General features: G+C 40.0%; 1 protein-coding gene across 3 annotated transcripts in view; it reads right to left on the reverse strand.

Moving 5' to 3' along the window:
- WNT7A (Wnt family member 7A) overlaps window positions 393-22,580 on the reverse strand; it is a 38,380-nt gene continuing 16,192 nt past the window's right edge. The window contains exons 4-5 of one of the 3 annotated variants that reach the window (XR_002442537.1): window positions 5,047-5,993; window positions 393-4,259 (exon numbers count right to left, since the gene is read on the reverse strand). Coding sequence is in view for 1 of the 3 variants with exons in the window: in XM_021409641.1 (XP_021265316.1) it covers window positions 5,514-5,993 (480 nt within the window). In the remaining 2 variants the exon portion in view is untranslated. Of the gene's footprint in view, window positions 5,994-22,580 lie in introns of all 3 variants that reach the window. The other 2 variants (XR_002442536.1, XM_021409641.1) reach the window with 2 other exon arrangements.

A 22,580-nucleotide genomic window follows, 5' to 3' on the forward strand; every position in this document is an offset into this window, starting at 1 on the left:
CTCAGTAATACTGAAATGATGAGTTTGGGGGACATGGTGTATTGGATGCAGAGTAATTCCAGATCTCCCCTTTTGGTCTGAAAAACTAGAGGTACTTTGTGAGAGGATGAATGGTTTTGGTGCTGATCGTACTGCTTCTCCATTGTGCTGTATCCACACGTATGGACAGAAAGTCATGATGCACAAGCCATCAGGCACTAGGGGTGGATCAGTGAGCTTATAAACACTATAGAGAGCTAAAACTCCAAGTGCTGGGAGAGAATAAAATAAAAAGTACACATGCTCTGCAGGCAGGCATGCTGGTGAAAATATCAACAGCCACAAAACTAACTGTGGATCTGATACACACAACATATTTTTTGGTATAGAGAAAGGATACAAGCCAGCAGAGGAAACACAAAGATTAAGTTTATATTTTCATGTTAAGAGAATTTGGCTATGACTTAATAATCACAGGTGCTGATAGAATATTGATGTCATCCTCTTTACCTTAATTCTTGGTTTTGTGCATGCAATCCTAGAAACATTTCCTTAGATATGTATATAAGCTATGATGTAAATATAATCTCAACTTGTCCCAGAGATATCAAATCCAGTTACAGAGCAGAAATCTTTCCTAACAAGAGTTTGATACAGTGACATAGCTGACAGAAAGAAAAGATGTACCTGAGAGCAGCAATAGTTGGGCTGCCCTTAAAACTGGGATTTCTCTGGGACTTGTTTCTGGCCCCCCTTAGTTGCTAATGGCACTATGGCACCAATGAATCCATGAGTATGTATCAACAAAGTGGAAAAAGCACACTTTTCTAAAACTCCAGAGCACCAAACTTAAAGGTTTTACAGCATCTCCTCTGAACAAGGTAAGAGAATCACAAAGTTCTGTTATCCCTCTTCAGTCCTTTAGATCCAAGGACATCTCTTCGTATCTTGACTTAATCATATGTTATTGTTTGTTGCCAGAGGAAGAATTCCCTTATTTTTTGTTCAAGAGTAAAATACCTGCCTTTGAGGAATTCTTGGTATGATTTTGACCGCAAAAACATAAATTAGGTTAGCAGACTACGTCACTTTTCATGGTGAGAGTTATCCAAGATAACCATGAATTGAGGGAGAATGTTTTGGAATGAAGCTGACGTTCATTGTTTGCAGTTCTGCTGTGTGATAAAATTCCTGTACTTGGTTCAATTTGGTACAGTTTGGAAACAGTAACGCCCTGACAGGTGATACCCTGCTGGCTGAAAGCAGCAGTATCAGTTAGTTTGGGCCACCCCTGTCTATGCACGTCTACCACTGCATTTGCTGTTCTGCCAAAGAGAGCTGGAGCGCTTGTTCGGTTGAGCTTCCTGGGGCTACCAGCAAGGGGACTGTATGAGTCAATATTTTCGTTTTCACAGTGCACCTCTCCTGATACCTATAGTAATGATAAACATAAAAACACTGCCAGAAATACTTATGAGGAATCTTCACTTGACTACGTGCACCTGACCGCAGTCTGTGATTCTGTATTCAACAAATTGCTTTTCAAGTGTGGTCAGTAAAAAACAATTTTATAATCTGCAAGGTAATTCATTAAGAGCTTTGTGTAAGATCATGTATGTCCATTATTTTCCTTTTCTAAGTAACTGTGTACCCTTACAATAACTTAACCAAACAAGCCACATAAGAGTATACTTTAAGGATGTTTTTCATTTAATTACCACTGTCGAAAGTTATATCTCCATTAAGCTTGTGCGTACATGGCAAAGAAATCTTAATAATTGACCGATGGGAGTTTTAGGTGGGTACTTCAAGTATTCAAGTTAATTGTATTCGTGTTAGCTGTCCTTTTAAAAAGGCACCGAGGTATAATCCTTAAAACCTTTATAAGAATCCCAGTGTGGAGTAGCATCATTTTCACGAGTCAGGTTTTTAGTATCAAATAAGGAAGTGATATTTTGTAAATAACAGCTTTCCAACTTGCAGTCGTGTTTGCTCTCTTACTCTTTCTGCTCCTCTTACTCTTCCTGTGTCTTGAATGTATGCTTTCTTTAGAAACCTCTGCTAGGTTGTTAACGTGGATGGCAATCCAGCACTTCCCTGGGTTAGTGCAGATGAAAAGATGTATTTTCTTTTGAGAGCTGTATTGTTCTGCAGTTGTGTGCATTTCAATCCCATTGTGTGCTTCTTCACCAAGTCAAAACAGAGCTCTTCTATCCCTGAGGACAAAGAACAAACTGTTGTCGGGGGGAGGAATATCTACAAAATCGTAAATCTTTCTCCCTCTCCTGTTTATTCTTTATGTCATTCAAGCACATTTAGAGAATGGCCAATTAACTCCAGACACAGTGGATTCTGATGGCCAGATTTCCTTTATCTAAAGGGGACACTGCCAGAAATTTTCAAACACTTTCTAGTTGAATGCAGCATTTGATTTTCCTTGATCTTTAATTCATACTTTGCAAACTGATATCTCAGTTATCGGTCACATTGAAATTTTCTCTAAGTAATGCACAGATCACCAGCAGTATTGTAACCATTGGGCTAGTGTGTACCTAATTCGTTTATTTATGCTCTCACTTCTTTATTATATGAGTAAAACTGCTTAAAGACATTTGCCCTTCAAGAATTAGTCTGCTAGCTGTCCATTGCACGTCACTGCATACTGAAATATACAGGAAGCGGGAGACTTATAGGTTGCTTTCCTATGGAAAAGCATGCTGCAAAAGACACAACTTGTAAAATAGCTCTAATCAATGAAGAAAACACACTTGTGATGATGATCCGATATCTGCTAATGTAAAAAATAAATACGAGCAAAGGGGAAGAGATTCCAAAGTTAAACATTAGATCTGAGCTTAACCATAATGGAGCGTTGTAATTAACACCCACGCTGTATGTACTTCTTTACATTTTATGCCTTGTCAATTCTCGATGCATGGAATTCAGAACTAAAAGCATGAAAGTTCCATGAAAAAAATGCTTTTATATAGTTTTATACTGACAAGTCATAAGTTTGAATGCAAGTTATGTTGATCATTTTACCAAACTATTTCATGCTGGTGTCTGAATTACAGAAAAATTATATGACATGGAGTGGCAGGTGTGCAAAAACCATATTTAATTCCAACTACGCATTGCAAGGAAACTGCCTGGGCTTTTGTTCTTACATGAATATATGTGAGAAGAGAGATTGAAAGAGAGCCATGTCACATTCAGACAGCTTCTGAAAGGTCAGGCTATCCTGCCCAAACTGCAGCATCTCTTCTAGTACTACTGGATACTTTGTCTCAGAAAGTTTTCTGACAGTTTTCCCCATCGCAGTCTTAATTATATCTCAGAAAGAGGATTGGTGCCAAGACATGTGTATCACCTATTCCTTGTCACACTTGCTGCTATTAACAGGAATTGGTGAATGCACTGCATACTGCCTACTGGTTTGCTTTACTGATGCCTCATTAAAGGTGTGAGATCCTGTATTATCAGTATTACCAGTAATTCTGGGCTATGTTTCTTATCCAATGGAAAAAAAAAAAAATTAAAATCGGATTATTTTTATCAGCCACAAAAGAATCCATCAGGAGGAACAGAAAGCTTCCAAAAACAGAAAAATATTTGCTCCTCTAATATCCTGAGAAGTGAGCAGTGATGAGAAAGGAAATGCCATAAAGGGGATAGAAGAAGGTTTAACTGGGCTCTGAAAAACAAGAGAGCAGTCTTTAAATTTGCCTAGGTGTTTTTTTGGGGTTTTGAGCTCCAGCCTTTTGGAGGAAAGTAAGTGCCAAAAAGAGTTGGACAAAAAGTAAGCATTGTATCCTATCTATGAGAAGCAGACGATGTGTATCACACTAGTTTTTACAGTCACAGTCTACAGTCTTCCATTGATTAAAATCAAATTTGACAGTAACACAATATAGAGGTTTAACCGACAGCACACACAGCACATTTGCTAGTCGTAACGCCACAGTTTAATGACTGATGCATGTGGGAAGCTAATTCGGATTTTTTTTCCTGAATGGGATAAGTGAGCATCCAGTTAATACCAATCATGAATTCAAGCCATGTGACAAAATTGATGCTACATACCATGTTCTTGTTTTGCATATTCTGCAGATTGAGCTGCAGGACAAGAGCCAGTTTGTACACACATCCGGAGAGAAAGTTCATTCTGCTTTCTGACACATCCACCAATTGCAGCTGAATGTATCCAGCTTGCTGCTGTTGTGTCCACAAACTAATTAGCCTTCCTCTGTTACATAGCCTAAGAATTACAAATTGTATGCCTGTTTTGAGAAAAAGTACAGGTTGAACAAGCAGACGTAGTATAAATAAAATATTTATATAAAAATAGTCTCTTACAAAATATACTCTCTTATCCTATGGTTGATTTTCCAAAAGATGGAAGTTTGTCTGGAGTTTCTTATTTTTAGACATTATTTCAAACAGGATTTTATTAATGTTTCTTTCTTTAATTGAAGAAAAAAAAAAAACTGGTAAGATTTGCAACCCTTACCACTAGACTTTTGTTCCAGACAACTAGCAGCAAACAGGGAAAAAAAAAAAAAAAAAAAAAAGAAAAAATTCAGTGTGTTTGTGTATGTACATATATATATATAAAGATGCCAACTTTTGTATTTAAACATCTAGTACGGTAGAACACATCCTGCAAGTCCAACTATTAGAAATATCCTAGGAAAGAATCATATATACAGCTCCAGTTTTACCTTGCTGTTTCTAGAAAATTATTCCACAAAGAAAGCAAGCTATCTACTTTAATTGCAGAATAGTTCAAAAATGGCGGTAGAGTTCTTTTTAATTAAATAAATTAATATTAGTTTTATCTGAATAAATTGTTAAATATTGCTATTATTATGTCCCAAGTGTCCCAAATCCCTGTGCTAAATCTGCAGCACACACACACACACACAAAAGGCAGATAAAGCAGTGTCTACAGAAAATTTCAACAGTTCTACTCGCTGTAGCAAATGTGATGAGGTGGAAAGATGGGCAAGACCAGCAGAAGCTTTTCACAAGTGTAGAAGCCTACATCTGTATCATCCACACACTCACATGGGCAAGTCTCAGTGGGGCACTGTCCATCGCCTCCTGTGCAAAGCCCGTGTCTGAGGATTTGTCCCCCACCCTCCCTGCTCCTTGTACACACAAGTTTTTGATCATCTTTTTTTCCAAACCAAGAGTTCATTGCCGTGGTCAGAGAATTTTCTCTGGTGTCTTTTCACAAGGCAGTCATTGATTTTTTGCTTTAGTGTGCAGATAAACTCAAACGATCTCTGTTTCATGTGGCAGGAGGCTTAGAAGAGTTTGGGGCTTTATTCGTTGTGTCTTGGCTGACTTTGTTAAGAGTTTGAAATATGTATCCATGTATGCAATGAAACGTGAGCAGAAAAGATAGGGATCCATTCATCAGCATTTCTTCTGGGAGAGCAGGTCTTTGCTACAGTCTTGTGTAGGTTTGTTGAGCGCATGTGCAAATGTACTCATGGCCGGGGACACAGTCAGCCTGTCCAGCCACGGACTCACTTACAGGTATATACTTCTGTTCTTTCACTGCATGTGTTACATTTAACATAGCAGCACCAATGAAATTTGCAGTTGCACTGCCACACTCTCGAGTACTGGTGCGTGTTGTAACCTCGACCGCAGCACATCAGGTCGCAGCCATTGGACTGCTGGGCCGTCTTGTTGCACATCCTCCCCTGCGTTCCCACGCTGCCAGTGACGGGGTCTTCTTCACAATAATTGGGAGATTTTTCTATGTACACTAAATCTGTATCCATGGGTTTGCGATATGAAAGTGGCTTCTTTATTTTGAGGAAGGTTGGACGCTTGTTGCGACTTGCCCTCACTGGTTCGACTTGAACTGCTTCGTTGTATTTGTCCTTAAGGATGTAGCCCAGCTCCCGGAATTTCGGCAGAGTTGTCCAGCATGTTTTAGTGGTACAGGATCCCGAGACTCCATGGCATTTGCACTCTAACTTCATGTTTTCCTCCAGAATCTGGATTTGGAAGAACAAAGAACGATGCATTAATAACAACTAGACACTTTTAAAAATCGAAACGAAAAAACAAAACTGGGGTTATCTGATGCGTGTGGAGGGTTTTGCTCTCCAGCATAAGCTGTCAGCAGACATAGGCTGAGTTCCCACCAAAGCTATGGGTTCTGCTTTCCTGGCGATGCTGTTGCAGGTGTCATCTGAGCTCTATCTGCAGAGCCAATTCCCGCTTGCAATTTGGGTTAAGCAGGGAAGGTGACTGCCTAATTTCACAGCCTATGGGCCAAGGGTAAATTAAGATCCTCATTAACCATAGCTTTTGTTCTCCTTGATTTGCCACAGAGTTGTACAGTGCTTCAGATTTGTCTGCTTTCCAATTTCTGGCATATGGCAGCAATGTAAGGAACTAGCAGAAAATCCCACCTTTACACTAGCAACTTTACACAAAATACTAAATGCAGAATTCCTTTAAAATTCAGCAATAGATATGTGACCATGATTTTTGCAAATAGAGATTCCAAAACAAAGTACATTTTGGTTCTTTGACCTGAAAATGGCATAAGCTGGAGCAAGATGTGAACAAGCAGATAAACTCAATCAATGCTGATCCTTCTGGTGGTGTCACATTAATCAGCAGTGTTGAGCAGTCACTCCTACAGGCATCACCTGCTTGAAATGTTGCAAGTTAGTGCTCCAATTTGGAAATCTTTCAGTATACCATAGCCTTAAGTTTGCCTTTGCCTTATGTATACAGTATAACACAGTCTTTCCAGTTCTTCTTGGAAGCTTTAGAGCATTTTACCTCCTCTCATATGGATAATGGAGCATAAAAAATGCCCAGGCTGCTCTGCAAGAAAACTGGCTTTGTCTTAAAGCATGAGGAGTAAGAGTAAAGAGAAGGAATTCCTTTCAGGTCTTATCATCGATTCTTGTTAAAAAATCTACCTCCATAATACTGTAAAAGCTTCTCAAAATGTCAACATCATGGCTTGCTCCACCCTGTCTCATGTTCTCTTCCATGCTGGGTCTTGTGCTTAAGACCAAGTTGTCACTACTTCCCTTTTGACAGTAACAAGCTTCACGTTCCCTTCATCCTTCATATTCCCTGAAACTTCATCTCTGTATCTTCTCTCTCCTGCTGTTTGCTTACCAACCTCAGTCACAGCCAACTAAAACTGGAGACCAACTTACACCCTGCTGTTTGTCCTGAGCCTAATAACTGCCCTCACTTCACAGCTATACTATGTTAATGTTAGAAAACGTACTAATTGAGAGAACCATTCAAGCAATTAATTTTGCACTGGTGCTGGCTTGCGAAGCGAACAGAACAATTCTGATTACATTCTGCCTAGCCAGGCAGATACCAGCAGTGGGAAGCCCAGTGGGGGATTATCTGTGTTCAGGGTGTGGCTACATAATTTTTCCCGAGAATCCTCAGTAGATCTGTGCAGCCCCAAACCTGGGCAGCCTGGAAGGCAGGAGGGAGGTCAGTGACATGGAAATCTGAATTAACCTTTTGCTGTAATCCCCCACTTTTAGTTTTGGACATAGGAAAACTTACCATGCAGACACCAGCTGCCTTCTACTAGCTTATTATTCGTGGCTGTTCCCATGTCACTGAAGCACAGTAATTGCTATTACCTAACCTTAGGTTAGTATGTACCTGTTCTGTCAATTCACTGTTCTTCCTCTGCCCCTTTTCAATGAAAAACAAGATTTCAAAGGCATTAAAATGGCTTTGGTTTTATTTTAGTCCATCCAATGATGTGTCAGTACAGAAATAAACCCCCTAGAATGTATAGATCTACGATTTTGATGGCTGTGAATTTAGCCTGTATAATGTCACAGTATGTGCTACTGTTTTAACATTAAATTTCCAGGCAAACCATCCACCCAATGACTGCCCGTAAAACTCAGATGCGAGAAAGTTTTATATTCACATCTACATCTTAACGTGCAGTTCTGCTCAAACTTTGGCTTACGTTTTGCATTATCTTGTTATCTTGAGTTTCTCTCTCAGCCACTGCATACTTCTTTTATTGCTCACTCATTCATAAGGTAGTATGCTTAGAAGATAGATTAGGAGACGGGAAAGGAGTTATAGCACAGTAACCGGAAAAATAACATAAATTCTTTTAGTCTCATTTGTACCTTTTTAAAAGCTCTCCTTTTTTAATTTGAAACTAGCCAGGGATACATTTCTGGGTCCTAATTCAATCACTGCTTGTGTTCAAGTGTCTGGCCTTATATCTGGTCGGATGTTCAAACTTGCAACAAAATATTTCTAACATTCAAACCCGCAAAATTGACTTGAAACATTAATACAAACCACATCATGGCCTAATGTCATCTCTCCAGGTAGGGCTTTTTTCCCTGAAGTGTAAATAGCCTCTGTTGCCTTTTGGTTTATTTCATTACCACCCCACTTACAGACAGTGATCTCTGAGAGAATGAGCAGTGCCTCTGGAAAGAGCTGAGCAAGTGGCTGGAGTGGTCCAGAAGTAGGCTGGTGTCACGTGCTGGCCTTCTGCTCCAGGTGACAGAATGCCATCCCCAACCAGCCACTGGATTTCTGGCCTCATCTCAGGCTGAGCACAAGCAGTTAGAATAAAACGGTCTCGCTTCACCTGAAGATGAGAAGTTTGACCAATACTAGTTGAGCTCAAGTACTATGGGCCCTTTTTAGGTAACAAAAACATTTGGAGGTGTGGGCAGGGGAACAGGCAGATGGGAAAGAGTTTTGACGGCTTTTGTGGGTTTTTTTACATAATACTTTCTAAGATGTTCTAGCTAACTCTCCCATTTCTGTTGGCACCTATTGGGGTTGCGTTTCTGAGGCCTCAAATACAACTGCCTAATTTGGGCCCACTGCACTATGCCATCAAACTTTCCTTTCCATCTCTGCCTCTTCTAGCCCAGACTCTGCCTCCCACTCACAAACCCTTTTGTTGGTTTTGTTCTTGTACATACATCCTCCTTGCAGTTTCTTTCAGTGCAGCGTTTTGCAAATTCAGCTGGAGATTAACTGACTTTTATAGCATTTAGAAAACAGGCTACATGTAGTTTAAACCATCTGTCCTCAGCAAAAGCTGGTAATGGTGATTTGATAATTTCATTGTACTGTGATATTTGGTACTTGGACTCTTTTTTTTGAGAATACTCTTTGGGTAGGGACAAGAGGCCTTCCCCCGGTTTCCATGAGCCAAAAGAAGCACTCTACCCCTTCACTTCAGCACTTGATCTGTGTTAAAAACAGGAAACACCGAACCTTTTGAAAATAGGATTTGCTCCTTCAAAGGCTTCAGCCAGCAGCTCATACTTTTCACATTAGATTAAGACTTTATGTATGTTACAGACTGATTTTCCTGAAGTGTATGAGGCTTAAAGGGTGAAAAATTTGAAATCTAGTTCCTCTGTTTCTTACAAACTGATGATATCCAGCTCCGTCAGCCATGGAAAGTAAATGCATGCACCAGTGAGTGCTCTAAACTGGATTAGAAGCTAACAAAGAGCTGGAGTTCTTTTAGCTTTGTCCACTTTTTCTTTGAGTTCCTATAGTAAACTGTCAGTACTTGTTTCTCTCTCTCTCTCTCCTTTGCCATTAGCCTCTGGGAAATAGTTTGTGTGAAGAGAACTTGCGCTGGCTCTCTCTGTTGATGTTATCTTCAGATATAGTACCTTTGGGCACTGCCATAAGGAACATAACATGTTTTTTCTTTGCCTTTAGTTTTGTAGAAAATGTGTAGGGTGTGTCAGGTGAGGGTGGCAAGCTGCAGCCCTGGAGAGCCCTTGGAGCAGCAGGAACTACAGGAGATTGGGTGCGTGGAGCTCAGCAAACGTAGAGGCGGTTGCGTGGCTGACATGGCCAGAAAGCTGGTTACCCTCCTGCAATTAGTTTTCTGAGCTCAGCATCCCTTCTGGCTCATCACTGAGCCAGTCAGTGCTCTGTACGTTCCCAGGTGTCCAACACTGAAGCACAGATGACTTCCGAAATGCATCTTCCAGGGCAGCCTGGAGCACCACATGCCCCCTCCCATGTGGACAGGTAATGCTAAAGCAGAACACTTGACCAGAATACTAAAGCACTCATTGCTAAAGCTGTCCTGACTTAAAGCATGAAATATATTCAGCCATCACACCTGCAGGGCATTCTTCTTCTCTAAGATTTCCCACAGACACTACTAAATCCTGCCTCACAGCATGGTACCGATACCATAGTGCTAGAGGCCAGGGACCCTTTAGTGTAGCATCAGAAATAACTCCAACTCCAGTCTGTGTGTGAAGCACATACAGAGAGATGGTGGATACTGATTTCTATCTCACTAGGGCCGTAAACTCTCTTAATTTCATCTGACATTGCATCACCTGGATCAGGAAATACCTGTCTCCTACAAGTGCTTGCAGATGCATCTCTACTATAGGTCAGAGAAAACACAACCATGGGCAAAACTGTGTGAATTTTTCACTCTGGAGAAGAACATGGAAGGACTTGGGGAGTGGTTGCAGCATCACTGCAGGCTGGAGAGGCCACTGGGGAGATGCACACCTGCCCCTTTCAACTCATGGCACATGAGGATTTATGATCTATGTTAACTTCAGAGAGGCAACTGTAACTATAAAGCTCCTCAAACTTTAGGAATGATGTTAGACAGTTGCTTGTTTTTCTTATGCAAAAGGACTCATTGAGTAGAATAATGTTTTAAGCTAATATAATAAAGCTATTTAGTCTGTCAATAAATTAACTTATTTGAGAACCAAATGATATCTAATGCAGCTGACAGTAAGGACTAAAGCAAGAACAGGCATTCATAGAATAGCTCAGGCTGCCCAGGGCCTCATCCAACCTGGCCCTAAGCATCTCCAGCAATGGGGCACCCACAGCTCTTGGGAAGCAGTGCCAGTGCCTCACCACTCTGAGTAAAGAATTTCTCTGAACATCTAACCTAAATCTCTTCTCTTTCGGTTTAAAGCCATTCCCCCTTGCCCTATCACTATCAGACTGTATAAAAGTTGGTCCCCCTCCTGTTCATAAGCTCCCCTCAAAGAAAGAGGCAAAGAATGCATATGCAGGCTGAAAAGGGGCTACCTCTATCTAATTAAAGTTACTAGGAAATTCCTCTGCTGCTAATTTCATTTAAGTGTGACAGTAATCTCAAAATGATGCTACCATTTAACTTGTTAGGACTGTCTTAACACCAGAGCTCTGAAATTTGAAGAAAATAAAAATAGTATTTAGTGCCTTTTGACTTGAAAACAAAAATGAACGTGAGAGAACATAAAAGGAGAAATGCTGCCAAAGACAAACCCTGCAAAACCTTTAAAAAGTGTGAGAAACAGTGTATTTTAGAAGTACCAACATGGAAATCTAAAGTTGGCAAGAACATACGTGAACAGAAGAGATTATTTACCACGAGTGGATGTCCAGTAGTGATATTAATAGAGCTGTTGTAAAATGTGTTCTGTAGAAACAAAACGTTTTTTGCATATCTTATGGCAAACTAACTGTGAATGAGTCTGGAATTGACTGTGTCCCATACTAAAAGTGACTCATTCCAGACAGTCTTTCATATTTCAGTTGATTGTATCATCAAGACCTTAATCAGTACAGTCAAATGATGGCTTTTCCTCATAATTTTTCATTAGAAAATCTGTGTAAAATAATGTCTGAAATTGAAGTCAGCATGTTATACTGACTATTCCGAAATGTTCCTATCATTGGTAGCTTAAACCTTTTTTCTCATTATACAATTTTTTTCTGTTTCTAATAAAAAAAGGCCAGGAAACCAGCATATAACTTGACCAATCATACACCCCAGTCAAATCACCATTACATTTTCCTAGAAATATCTGTCCAAAGAAAATCACCCAAACTTTGTCTGAGGACTAATTACGAAGACAGCCAAGAGAATGCTGATAAATGACAGAATGCTAGAAACATCCCAGCTTTTACCCAGTACAATCATTTACCTTCAACATTTTAAAGTTCAGAAACACTTCTTCCAAATTCTAACTCATAATTCCTTTTAACACGAAGAGTTCATAAATTTTGTTCTCTCTTAAATGTAACCTTTTGTGCACTCCCACAAAGCAGGAGGTTCCTTACCTTTCCGTATAGAGTTTGATAATTATTTTGATTCTTTCTCCCCTGAAACATTAGTTGCCCTTTACTTTGGCATTATAAAGAAGCTGACCACATGCAGCAATTATTTTCTAAACACAGCTTCTATTTCCACAATATATTAAATGAGTAAAGAAAAAATATAGATGTTACTCATTCAGTATGGTCACACCGCTCAAGTACCGGTGTCAGCATGCGCAAGCTGAATGAGATTTTCTTTTCTTTCCCTTGGTAAGTTGCATCACTTAAATTGGAGGACAGAAGACCTAGTACCCTTCATTCAATGACTGATGCTGCACAGAATAGCAAATGAACACTGAAGTCTGAGGGCACCAGTAAAAGCTGAGAGGAATGAAGCAAAAAAATTTTCTCCTATGTATTTTTATTTTAGCTCTGTTAACTTTCAGGACTTGCCACGCATTTGATCTGTTTATCACCACTTCTGAGACCAAAAACCAAACAGCAGTAGAAAACAATTCTTACAGTACACCTTCAGAATTGTTACTTTTGACAAACAGTTGGACGTAGGATAGGAAGGGCACCTGAGATATAATGAGACAGATTCTGATACTATATAAAAATGCTCTTCTCAGATTTAACCACAAGGCATGGCCCTTGCCTTTCTTCAAACTGTAGGGACAACTCTGCGAAATAAAACAAGGTGTCATGATACTTCGGCTTTCTGCCAGTGAGGGGTTCTTCCAGGAGAAAACCTTATATCCCATTCTAGCTGTTCCTATGATAAGCTTCTGCCAAAACCTCTCAGCTTTGCAAAAGTAACTAGAAAAGTGGATTCCATGTATGCAGCTCAAAGTCTGTATCTTGCTTGCTCATTCCTCGGTATTTTTCTCTGACGGCTCTGCAAATCTAATCATGGTCCCTGAAAGTCAAATAAGGTTCTTCAGTTTTTATTTATCTTCATCAAGATACTGCTTGTGGAGATAGTGTGTGCGATGTGGCAACACCTGATGTTAATAGCTCAACAAAATCTGATATGGACTTGAAAGGAATGATACACAAAGAAACCCATACTGCCACGTCAGGCAGTCCCTCCTCAGAGCAGGTCTCCTGCCAGGTATTCTCCCTCACCCCTTCCATTTGCATCATATCTGATAACAGCTACAAGCTGGTAGTCTGTGGGATTCCTTGCCTTTTTACGTCTCTCATGAACACATTCCTGTTTTCCCCAGAGAGAAAGTACCTGCTCCCTTCTCTCTCTCTGGTCATCAAAATGTAAAACGAAACCATTAATTCATGAGCTGGAACCATGAGCTTCAGGCTGAGTTTCACATGATCTTAAGGGATATGGTTGGTGACAAAGTTTTCTGTGTAACACCAAATACAAAACCTTCTTCCCCACCTTTCCTTCTGTTAGCAGGAAGTCCTTTTAGAAAAGTTTTTCTCAACTATGAATTACCAAACTAATGCTTAGATAAAGCTTTATACCAGGAAATGGATTCAAAGTACTGTTCCTACTGTACTGTTGGCAGAGAGGTTGTGAGACTGGGGGTTCTTGGTGTAGGATTTTTTCTTTTCTGAGTTGCTAGTGACAAACACAACATACTTGAAAATCATCTCGAGTGTCTGAGTGTTATGGCTGTGATGCCTTTTTGGTACGTCCATCTGCAAGACTGGTCTGACTTGTATTTTGTTTCTATAGATTTTTCTATTTAAAAGCAAGACAAGTATTTTAACAGAAAAAAAATGGAAATAATTTGAAAACATAGCTGTCAATGTGTTTGATAAACTACTTGCTATTTAAAAAAATAACTCTTGGGAGAGCCATTATCACCTAAGATTAGACTGGATCAGTGTAGTGCCAAGTAAGTGTCATCATGTAGGAAGTTTAAAAATCAGTCATAAAAAGGAGCATGGAAAAAATAGTTCTGAAAAAAAAAAAGGTTTCTTTTAATGTGCTTTCACCTACCACTATTGGAATATAGTTGAATTTTCTTAGAGCCATTCAGCAACTGGGGCTGTTCAGCCTGGAGAAGAGCAGGATCTGGGGAGACCTGAGAGCAATGTTTCAATATCTAAAGGGGCTGTAAGAAGGAAGGGGACAGGCTCTTTAGTGGGGTCCATGACACAGGACAAGGGGAAATGGTTTCAGACTAAAAGAGAGGGTATTTAGATTGGACATAAGGAAGAAGTTTTCTACAGTAAGGGCAGTGAGGGGCTGGCACAGGTTGCCCAGAGGTGGTGGATGCCCTGTCCTGGGAGACACCCAAGGTCAGGCTGGATGGGCTCTGAGCACCTGATGGAACTGTGGGTGTCCCTGATCACTGCAGGGAAGCTGGACAAGATGATCTTTAAAGGTCCCCTTCCAACTTAAAAGATTCTGTGATTCTATGTGAATTAATAATTTCTATTTGTATAAATGAAAGTATGAATTCCTAACCCCAGACTGAAACAAGATGGTGAGATGGAGGGAAAAATGATCTAGGATCATTATTTGCTGCTGTTCAAGCAAAACTGACACTGTGGGTATGATGGATTATAGCTTGTGAAATACTGACTCTTCTTGTCTGGTTTACCTGTATAATGAAGCTAAAATAGCCTGGAAAATGGGATGATGGTGCTAGAGAATTATGGACAGAGTTGTTAGTTATATTATCTAGTTCACTTCCTTATCACTACACAAGTTTTCTATAGTACGTATCTGCAAAAAGATTTTGGACAATCTGTTCATGCCAAAAGGGAATAAAAGGTGATGATGAAGGCATTTTGAAAATGGAGAAACAACATGACGTTCATTGACACTAAGATGATTTCCAAAGAAAATGAGACAGCAATTTTTCTGGATTTGGACATGTTATCAACATAACATTTCTTCTTATATCATATATACTTTCCTTACATTCTGGTCACAAATTAAAAATCATTCCAAAATGCTTCTGAAACAGGCCTGTGATCTGTGTACTATTGTATCATGTATTTGAAAGATAATGAATATCCACCATTAAAAATGCCATTTTCCCTAATCTTCCTTCAGTCTGTGAGCTCAGTATATGGATCAGAGACTAATGAAGTCAGCTAAATCTTGACCAAGTGATGTGTGCAGACTGAGACCTCTTCATAGTCAATATAATCCTTCTAGCATCCTGTGTCCAGTTAATCTGGTTTTAGCTTTGATTTTGGGGTGGTGATCTTCACTTGTAGTCTGTGCTTCTAAATGTCAGTGCATCAAGATGAAGGGTGGTGTGCTTTAAAAAATAACAATAAGAAATAAATTTTGTCTACGGTTTATATTTTAGGATGCCATTTCAGCAGTAATTGGAAGTACTCCTAGATCAGATGAACTGAAATTTATTTATGTTCCTCATGTTGAGAACACAACGGGTTAAAGTCTTAGGGGTTACTCAAGTTCTGTTACAGCATTGCTCTGCTAGTCAGGGATGTCAATGCCATCGCTTTGGGCTATCTCATGCAGCCTGAGTAATACTTCACTGCTGAGGTAAAACAAGAAGAAAAAAAAAAAAGGTAGGGAAAACAGGAAATGACACAACTCAAATCCATCCTTGTCACAGCTAATGTACACAGAGTGAGGGATGGTACAGAGTTGACTCATTCCCACTAAACTTCATCTTCCATTTAACTCTCCCCACTGGTAGCGAAGCGTTCAAATGAAGTGGTGCTGGCACTGTATAATGAAGAACCGGGAGCACCCAGGTAGAGCATTTTGACAAATGCTTAAGCTGTCAAGAGAAAACTTTCCACAGTGTGATAGAAACCGAACAGCCTTACTTGTTCCAGACAACTCATCAGAAAACACCTCTTGTGCTAAACTAATAAAGCCAGATACTGGCGAGAGCACTAGTTGCAAAATAATATCACCTCATACTGCTTCCAAATATTTTTAACCAATAGCCATACACAGTTAATTATAGGCTTGCTTAGTTAGATTCCAGACTGTAAGAGTTAACTGTTAGGTACACAGCAAATAATACCATGCAAGGCATATTTCTCACGATTAAAAACACATTAATTTCAGTTCTCTAAGCAAGCATATTTGGTAAATAGCGGATGATTTACCTTTCCATCAAGCTTTCCAGGTGATTTCAGAATTCTTCTACACTAATGTCTCAGTATTGCCTTTATAAAAACCCAGTATTTCCTAGCTTAACTTCTTAAGGAACTCCTTCGGCTCGAAAGAAGCACCGGTTATCTTCATGTTTGGTTCACAGGGAGACATCACTTTGTGTCAAAATATTTACATCAAAAAATAACATGGTGTTAATTATGATACTCTTATGGGAATAATTATCCCACAAGAAAGACTTTCAAGTTATATACCTAAGATTTTTCCCCCTCCAGTTGCAGTTGGGACAATAGATCCATGCTTCCATGTTTTCAAATAGCTCCCACTTATCAGAGATAAGATCCTACCAGCAGAGCCTATCTCTGTAGCTTAGCAGCTGCCAAGATTAGCATGCCCGTGTCCAGGCCAAGAATTTTAACGTGGATCTTCTGGCCTGTTGTCAATGAAAATTTCCTCCAATACAGAAGAACGTGGAATTTCCTAATTTTATTTATAATTCCCAGTGCAATCTCAGTAAACCTCTTTGGCTTTCTGTCTTGCATACTAGGTTTTCTGTTTTTCATTCTAACAGATGTTTTAGTAATAGCTGAAGCTTTTATCTAACAAGTGAGTAATCACATATTAACAGAAATTCACTTTTAAAGAGCATTATATTGAAGCACAGTATTACCCTCAGTCAGCTCATCCTCCATACCAGACATAGGTTTTGCTCTTTGCTAACAGATCCGACTAGCTGTATATTATTTATAGATGACTTAGAAAGCAACATCCAACAATACTATTAATTGTTCACCTTAATAAGCCATTTATTTTCTATTAATTGAGCCTTGATATCAACAGTGATATTTTTTACCAGAAGGTTAACCAGTTGCTGTAGGTCCTTAGTTCAGAAGATCATAGGATGCTTGTAACAACAGCCTGTAAACACCAGCTTCACCCATTCAGAAACCCATCAATAACAGAAACCATGGACATCTGTTACATATTTAATGTATTAATCAGATATTAATTTTATAAATATCCCTTTACGGAGAACCTGTATGTGGAGTGTAACTCCATTAAATAGAATTTTAAAAATATCTTAATGCTATGGTATTCTTTGGTAGAGTTATTTGGATCCATAATGTTCCAGAAATCATTTGAAGATTACACCTCTTAGCCTAAATTTCTGACTGTAGCAAGGCAAACTTCTCAGATCAGTTTCCTAAAAAAATGGAGCTTAGGCATTCATTTGATGCCTGCCTCCCTTCTGCTTCTCTGTCTTCTTATACCGCACTGGTAACAGCTGAACCTTTATTGTATTTTCAACCAGATATGACAGAGTGAAGCAAATTCCATAAAAATAAAAGATAATAGGGAGGAGAAAGATCCACTAAATGCTCCAGGTGGCAGGGTGCGTGCTCTCACTGCTAACCCCGGGGGCAACTGGCAAAGAGTTTGCCATCACTGGTAAGACAAGCTTATGCAGGAGATTATCTCCACTGTTTCACAGTGTATGTTTTCTAGATCTGTTCTTTTTTAACCAAGGTCTTAATCCAAGCCTTTTGGACAAATATTCTTGACTCCTTATTGCAATTCTTTATCTATGCATTAACTATTGTGCCATGTCAACAGATAATTGTTTTATGACTGCAGGACTTATACACGCAAAGATAACTGTATGTTCTGACTCAATTAAAATCTCACATGTGAACAGTCCTGTAAGAGTACACATAGTTGTACTCACAACTGCACGTGGTCTTTCATTTCTTACAAGATCTAATATGCTTAAGGCAAAGCTAGTGTCCCTAGCAGGCCACCAGCTGACACTACAAAGAGAGCCTACTGCTACAGCAACTAGCAATAAATATTGGCTTAGATTTTATTTAGAGTTTGTGATTACTGACGCTTTCATTCTCTCTGTCCCAGGGGACCAAATGCAGTCTATGTGGTACAGCTCACTTTTAAGTACCAGAAGGCTCGGGGTCATTTCAATAACCGGTCCTAACGCAAATGAATACTAGTGCCTTTTGGCACTAATTGGCTATGCAGAGCCAAGCATTCTCTGCAATTACCTGAAACCCTCATCCTTTAATAGATTCATGCTACACTTTTCCAGTACCAAACAGGCCTTGTTTGCGTCCTTGAACTAAAAGGTTGTTCTTCACTGAATCGATCATTTAATTGTTTACTTCAAAATACCTGGAAATTCCATTAAAGCAGAAGTCTGTTCCATTTGTACAGCAAATTCTAGCAATTATTGCTTTGGGTGAGTCTTACAGGGCTTTGTAATTTCAGAGTTTTCTATCACCAACGGTCTAATGTAGCACTTGGACCAAACCTTGGTTTAACTTCCATCTTTACCAAAACCTCTGCTATGCATTGTTCCAAATGTCTCTACTTAGCCCAGCTATTTGAGTTCACATTGCTGACTCAACATGTCAAGGCTCTTGGGAGTGTTTCTGGAGGTACTTTCAGCTCCAGAGAACTGGGTTATAAATGCAGAAGATTCCAGTTTCTGTCCCTGTTGACACAGCATGGTTTGCAGAAATTCAACAACACAAACCTGGGGCTGCGTACTGAACACCTGCACTTTGTTAGAAAAAATGAGACTGCAAGACGTAAGATCTCCAACATAATTCAGTGCAAACAATGCATAGTAGAAGCGGCACCTGCTTGTGTATTAAGATTGTTCTTAGTGAACAGCCTGGTATGGCTATTAGTTTCTTGCTAACTTGGGCAGTACCTGTCTTCTGTTGTTTTTTAATGCCTCAAGTACGCAGACCGAAGTGTCTAGCTTTATGCAAATGTATCAGTATGAAATGTGACAGATGTCACCTGATGAACACAGAAGAAACATAATTCTGCTCATTCTCTATTTCTGACATTTTTTCCACAACTTTGGCTTAGATCTAGGCATCAAGTTCAAAAATCTTGGATTCTGACTTAATTTCTCAACAAAACATTGAAAAATCCAAAAACACAAAACAGGTCAGAGTTAAGGTTGATAGACGCTGTTCTCTCTCATGTGATTTTTAGTACATGATCAACATAGGCTTATGGTATTGATATCCTTCAAAGCAAATCCTTTGAAGTTCTCATGCTTTGTGACAGCTATGTTTGTTTCAAATCAGTAATCTTAGTTGAGAGCCTCAACCAAAGGTGCTGAAAACTGTGGGAGTCTTTCAGGGAGACCTGAATAACCTATACTGCAATTAATTTTGCTGTATTTTCTATTACATTCCCCTCTGGGTTCTGAATGACAGGTGTACACACTGTGGGAAGTGTTGGTAACTGTCCAGACAGAAAGACTGAATTAAGTTAGAAAATATCCAAAAATATGAGACTCATCCAGTGGCTTTGCTGAGCAAATTAATCATTCGAGCAAGCATCTGATTATTTCAGTTATAAAAGGTGGGTGATACTAAATCTGGAATTGGAGATCTTTGTTATTTATTAACAGACCCTGGCCCTCAGACCCAGCTATCTTTGTCAGCAGCATGGCAGATTGTCAGCTCCAGTAATCATATACATGAAATGCATGTTTTGCTCATAATGCCAGAATCCTCTAAAATTGCGACTGCAGGCAAGTGATAGCATTTATCATTCCCTAATCTTCAGCGTAAATCAGGAATTCAGCTTTCAACCACATGAGATATAAGAGGGAGTTAAAAGCCAAAATACAAGGAGGACTATGTATCACAATTTCTGATTAGCTGAAAGTGGAGGACAAGTGGAATGAAACTTCATTCTTGTGGATTACAGTTTTTGTGCAGTCCAATTCCTTCTCATAATTTAGCCTAATATTAATGGTCCCTTTATCTTTCCTCTGGGTTGTTGAGAAGATGCAGAGCTTGTCTGTCAAGTTTGGTCTTTTTTTAAGACTATTATCTTAAAAAAATTGGGAAGCTATAAAATAGAACTTTGATCCTTTCAAATACAACCAAAATACTGTAAGAGTGCACAGCTGTGTATTGGGTTTTTTCACACCTAGGAGGTTGCCCAGCAGTGTCTTGTTATGCACGGCAAGCACTCAGTAGGGATGGGATTTTGGGAAGCATTCATCTTTGTCCTGAGCTCCCATCAAGATTAATGGGAATTTTCCCATTCAGAGCATTGGGCTTGGCCTTGCTGGAAATAATTCCCCCCACAACACCTGTATGGTGAAGAAATTGCCAGGAAGGACTTTTCTGCAACTAACTCTACTTTTCTGAGTATGCTGAGCTGCTGCTGCAGTGTCAGGCTGTGGGGCAGGTGAGGGAGGGAGCAGTAAGGGGAACTGGATGTAAAGGAGCGAGCTCCTGAGTGTGCATTGCAGCCAGTCCTGGGCATGCTACACTCTGCAGGATGGGAGCTTGGTAACGAGGCATGGAGCGTTATTGCTGAAAAATGCTTTCCAACTTTTAGCCCCTCTAAATTAGGCATGTACTGCAGCTGTGATTGTTTCAGTAGTAGATAGGATCCAACAATAAAGAGGAAAAACATTAATCATTTTTGTATTTAAAGAGCATCCCTATTTCTAAAACCCAGAAGCTTCTGAATGCAAAAGTCAGGAACATTTCTGTAGCTGTGCCAAAAAAGAAAGTGAAAAACAACTGGAAAATAGTAAGTGCAATTGCAAGGGCACCATTAAATTCTGGGCGTCAAGAAGCATGCGGCTGTGCTGCTGATGCTATAATATCACTTGATTGCTGGTGCCAGGAGTATCAGGGCAGCCTCACCCAGTGCTGTTCTGCTCCAAGCTGGTCTCCTAGACTCTCTGGAGTCTATGGTAATTTTCAGCAGCTCCAGACACAGGCAAGCTTTATTCCGGTGTGTGTGTGCCATTAGAGATGCTCTTTCTGATGGAGTTTTGAGGCAGCTGAATGCAGAAGTATGTGGTTTGGGTTACTACCAGGCAGTTGTGCTATGTGCAGGGCTTGTCTGGGGCCAAATTCAGCTGGTGTGTACACGTGGAAAGTAATTTTTGGCTTCACTATGGGTCTGCTGTCCTCCTGGATGAGTGACGGTGCCCTGCTAGCACTGCACTCAGCAGGCAGTGAGCATCAGGAGGCTGGAGCCATCCCCAGGCACAGCCCAGAGCTGTGGGCTGCCATCCCTCACTGCCCACCCCGGCCCCATCGCAGACAGGACCAGAGCCTGTGCGTGCACATCGGGGCCAAGGTCAGGCAGAGGTATGAATTCTCCAGAACTTCGTGCCTATATTCAGAAAAATTCTGAAGGCTAAATTGTTTGATAGCCTATTTCATTAGTCTCTTTTCTGACAATGAACTAGTGCTTACCACCTTTTAAAAGTTTCGTCCGCAAGAATTAGTATTTTGCATTACTTCTCGTAGCAGGTTAATAGGTTAGTTAAAGGAGAACATACTTGAATGAAGCAGAAGAAACTATCTCCTCTAGAGGACAGCTGAGTTCTGGCAGTGGTGTAGTGATGTCACACCATGCAAGAACTGGAAGAGATTCAGCAAAGTTCGGTGGCTGCAGCCGCCTGAGGCCAGGGATGCTAGCAAAGGGCTGAGTGTCATAAGTGTGGGCTTTACAGAATAGCTCAGAAAAACTCCTGAACTCCATGTTTTCCAAGTGCCCATGTTTCACCTCAGCGTTATTACAGCCTTCCCTAAAGAATACAGTATGAAACACTTCAGTTTGTTATGATCATTGCATGACCCACTTCAGAAACACCTCCTGATTTCTGGTAGCTTTGCTTGGTATGTGCAGTAATGCTATTAGGCATGTTTGGCACTCCTGTATGCTCTGGAGCTGAAAGAGAAAGCTGAGATGCTACTGTTTCAGAGGATGGAGATGCACTGCAAAGTTAGTGCACCCATGTATGCCTCCAACGAGAAATGCTGAATAAAAATCCACCTTGATGTGCTCTTGAATTGCAAAAGCCTTCTAATGTAGCCTGTGGCCATGATTTATAACAGTGACTCATAATATTGCATTATACTTAATATGATGTAACGCTGATGCAAGATGCCATTCGTGGAATTTCAATGTCACAGAGAAAAAGAGAGGAGAGAGCAACCTGGTCATGTACCATGTCATGCTGTTGAAATGAAAATGATACAGCCAAAGTACGTAGAACATTTCAGTACCTGCTTTGCTATTTTAGCAGAATAACTGGGAGAATAACATTTTTCATTTCCTGGAGCATAAACATCCCTCAGACGTACATTATTGTGTTACTTACAGTAATTTGATTACCTTTGTACTTGAGAAGACAAATTTGCGAACGGACAATTCAGTCTTGCAATTATGACCCCTCACATGGAAGTTTGCAGGACAAACCAGGATTATGCCTTTAAATTAATTCAAGCTTTATCTCTCTTTTCTGACCCAGCTGTTATGAATTCTCCTCTTGTTCTCCCTGTCCTGCTTACTTCTTCCTGCAGTGAATCAGCATTTCAGGAAATACTAATTCAAAGAGGAAAGGCACCCTGGACTCTGTTTC

Source organism: Numida meleagris, chromosome 11 (genome assembly GCF_002078875.1).
Source record: "Numida meleagris isolate 19003 breed g44 Domestic line chromosome 11, NumMel1.0, whole genome shotgun sequence".
NCBI classification, from domain to species: Eukaryota; Metazoa; Chordata; class Aves; order Galliformes; family Numididae; genus Numida; species Numida meleagris.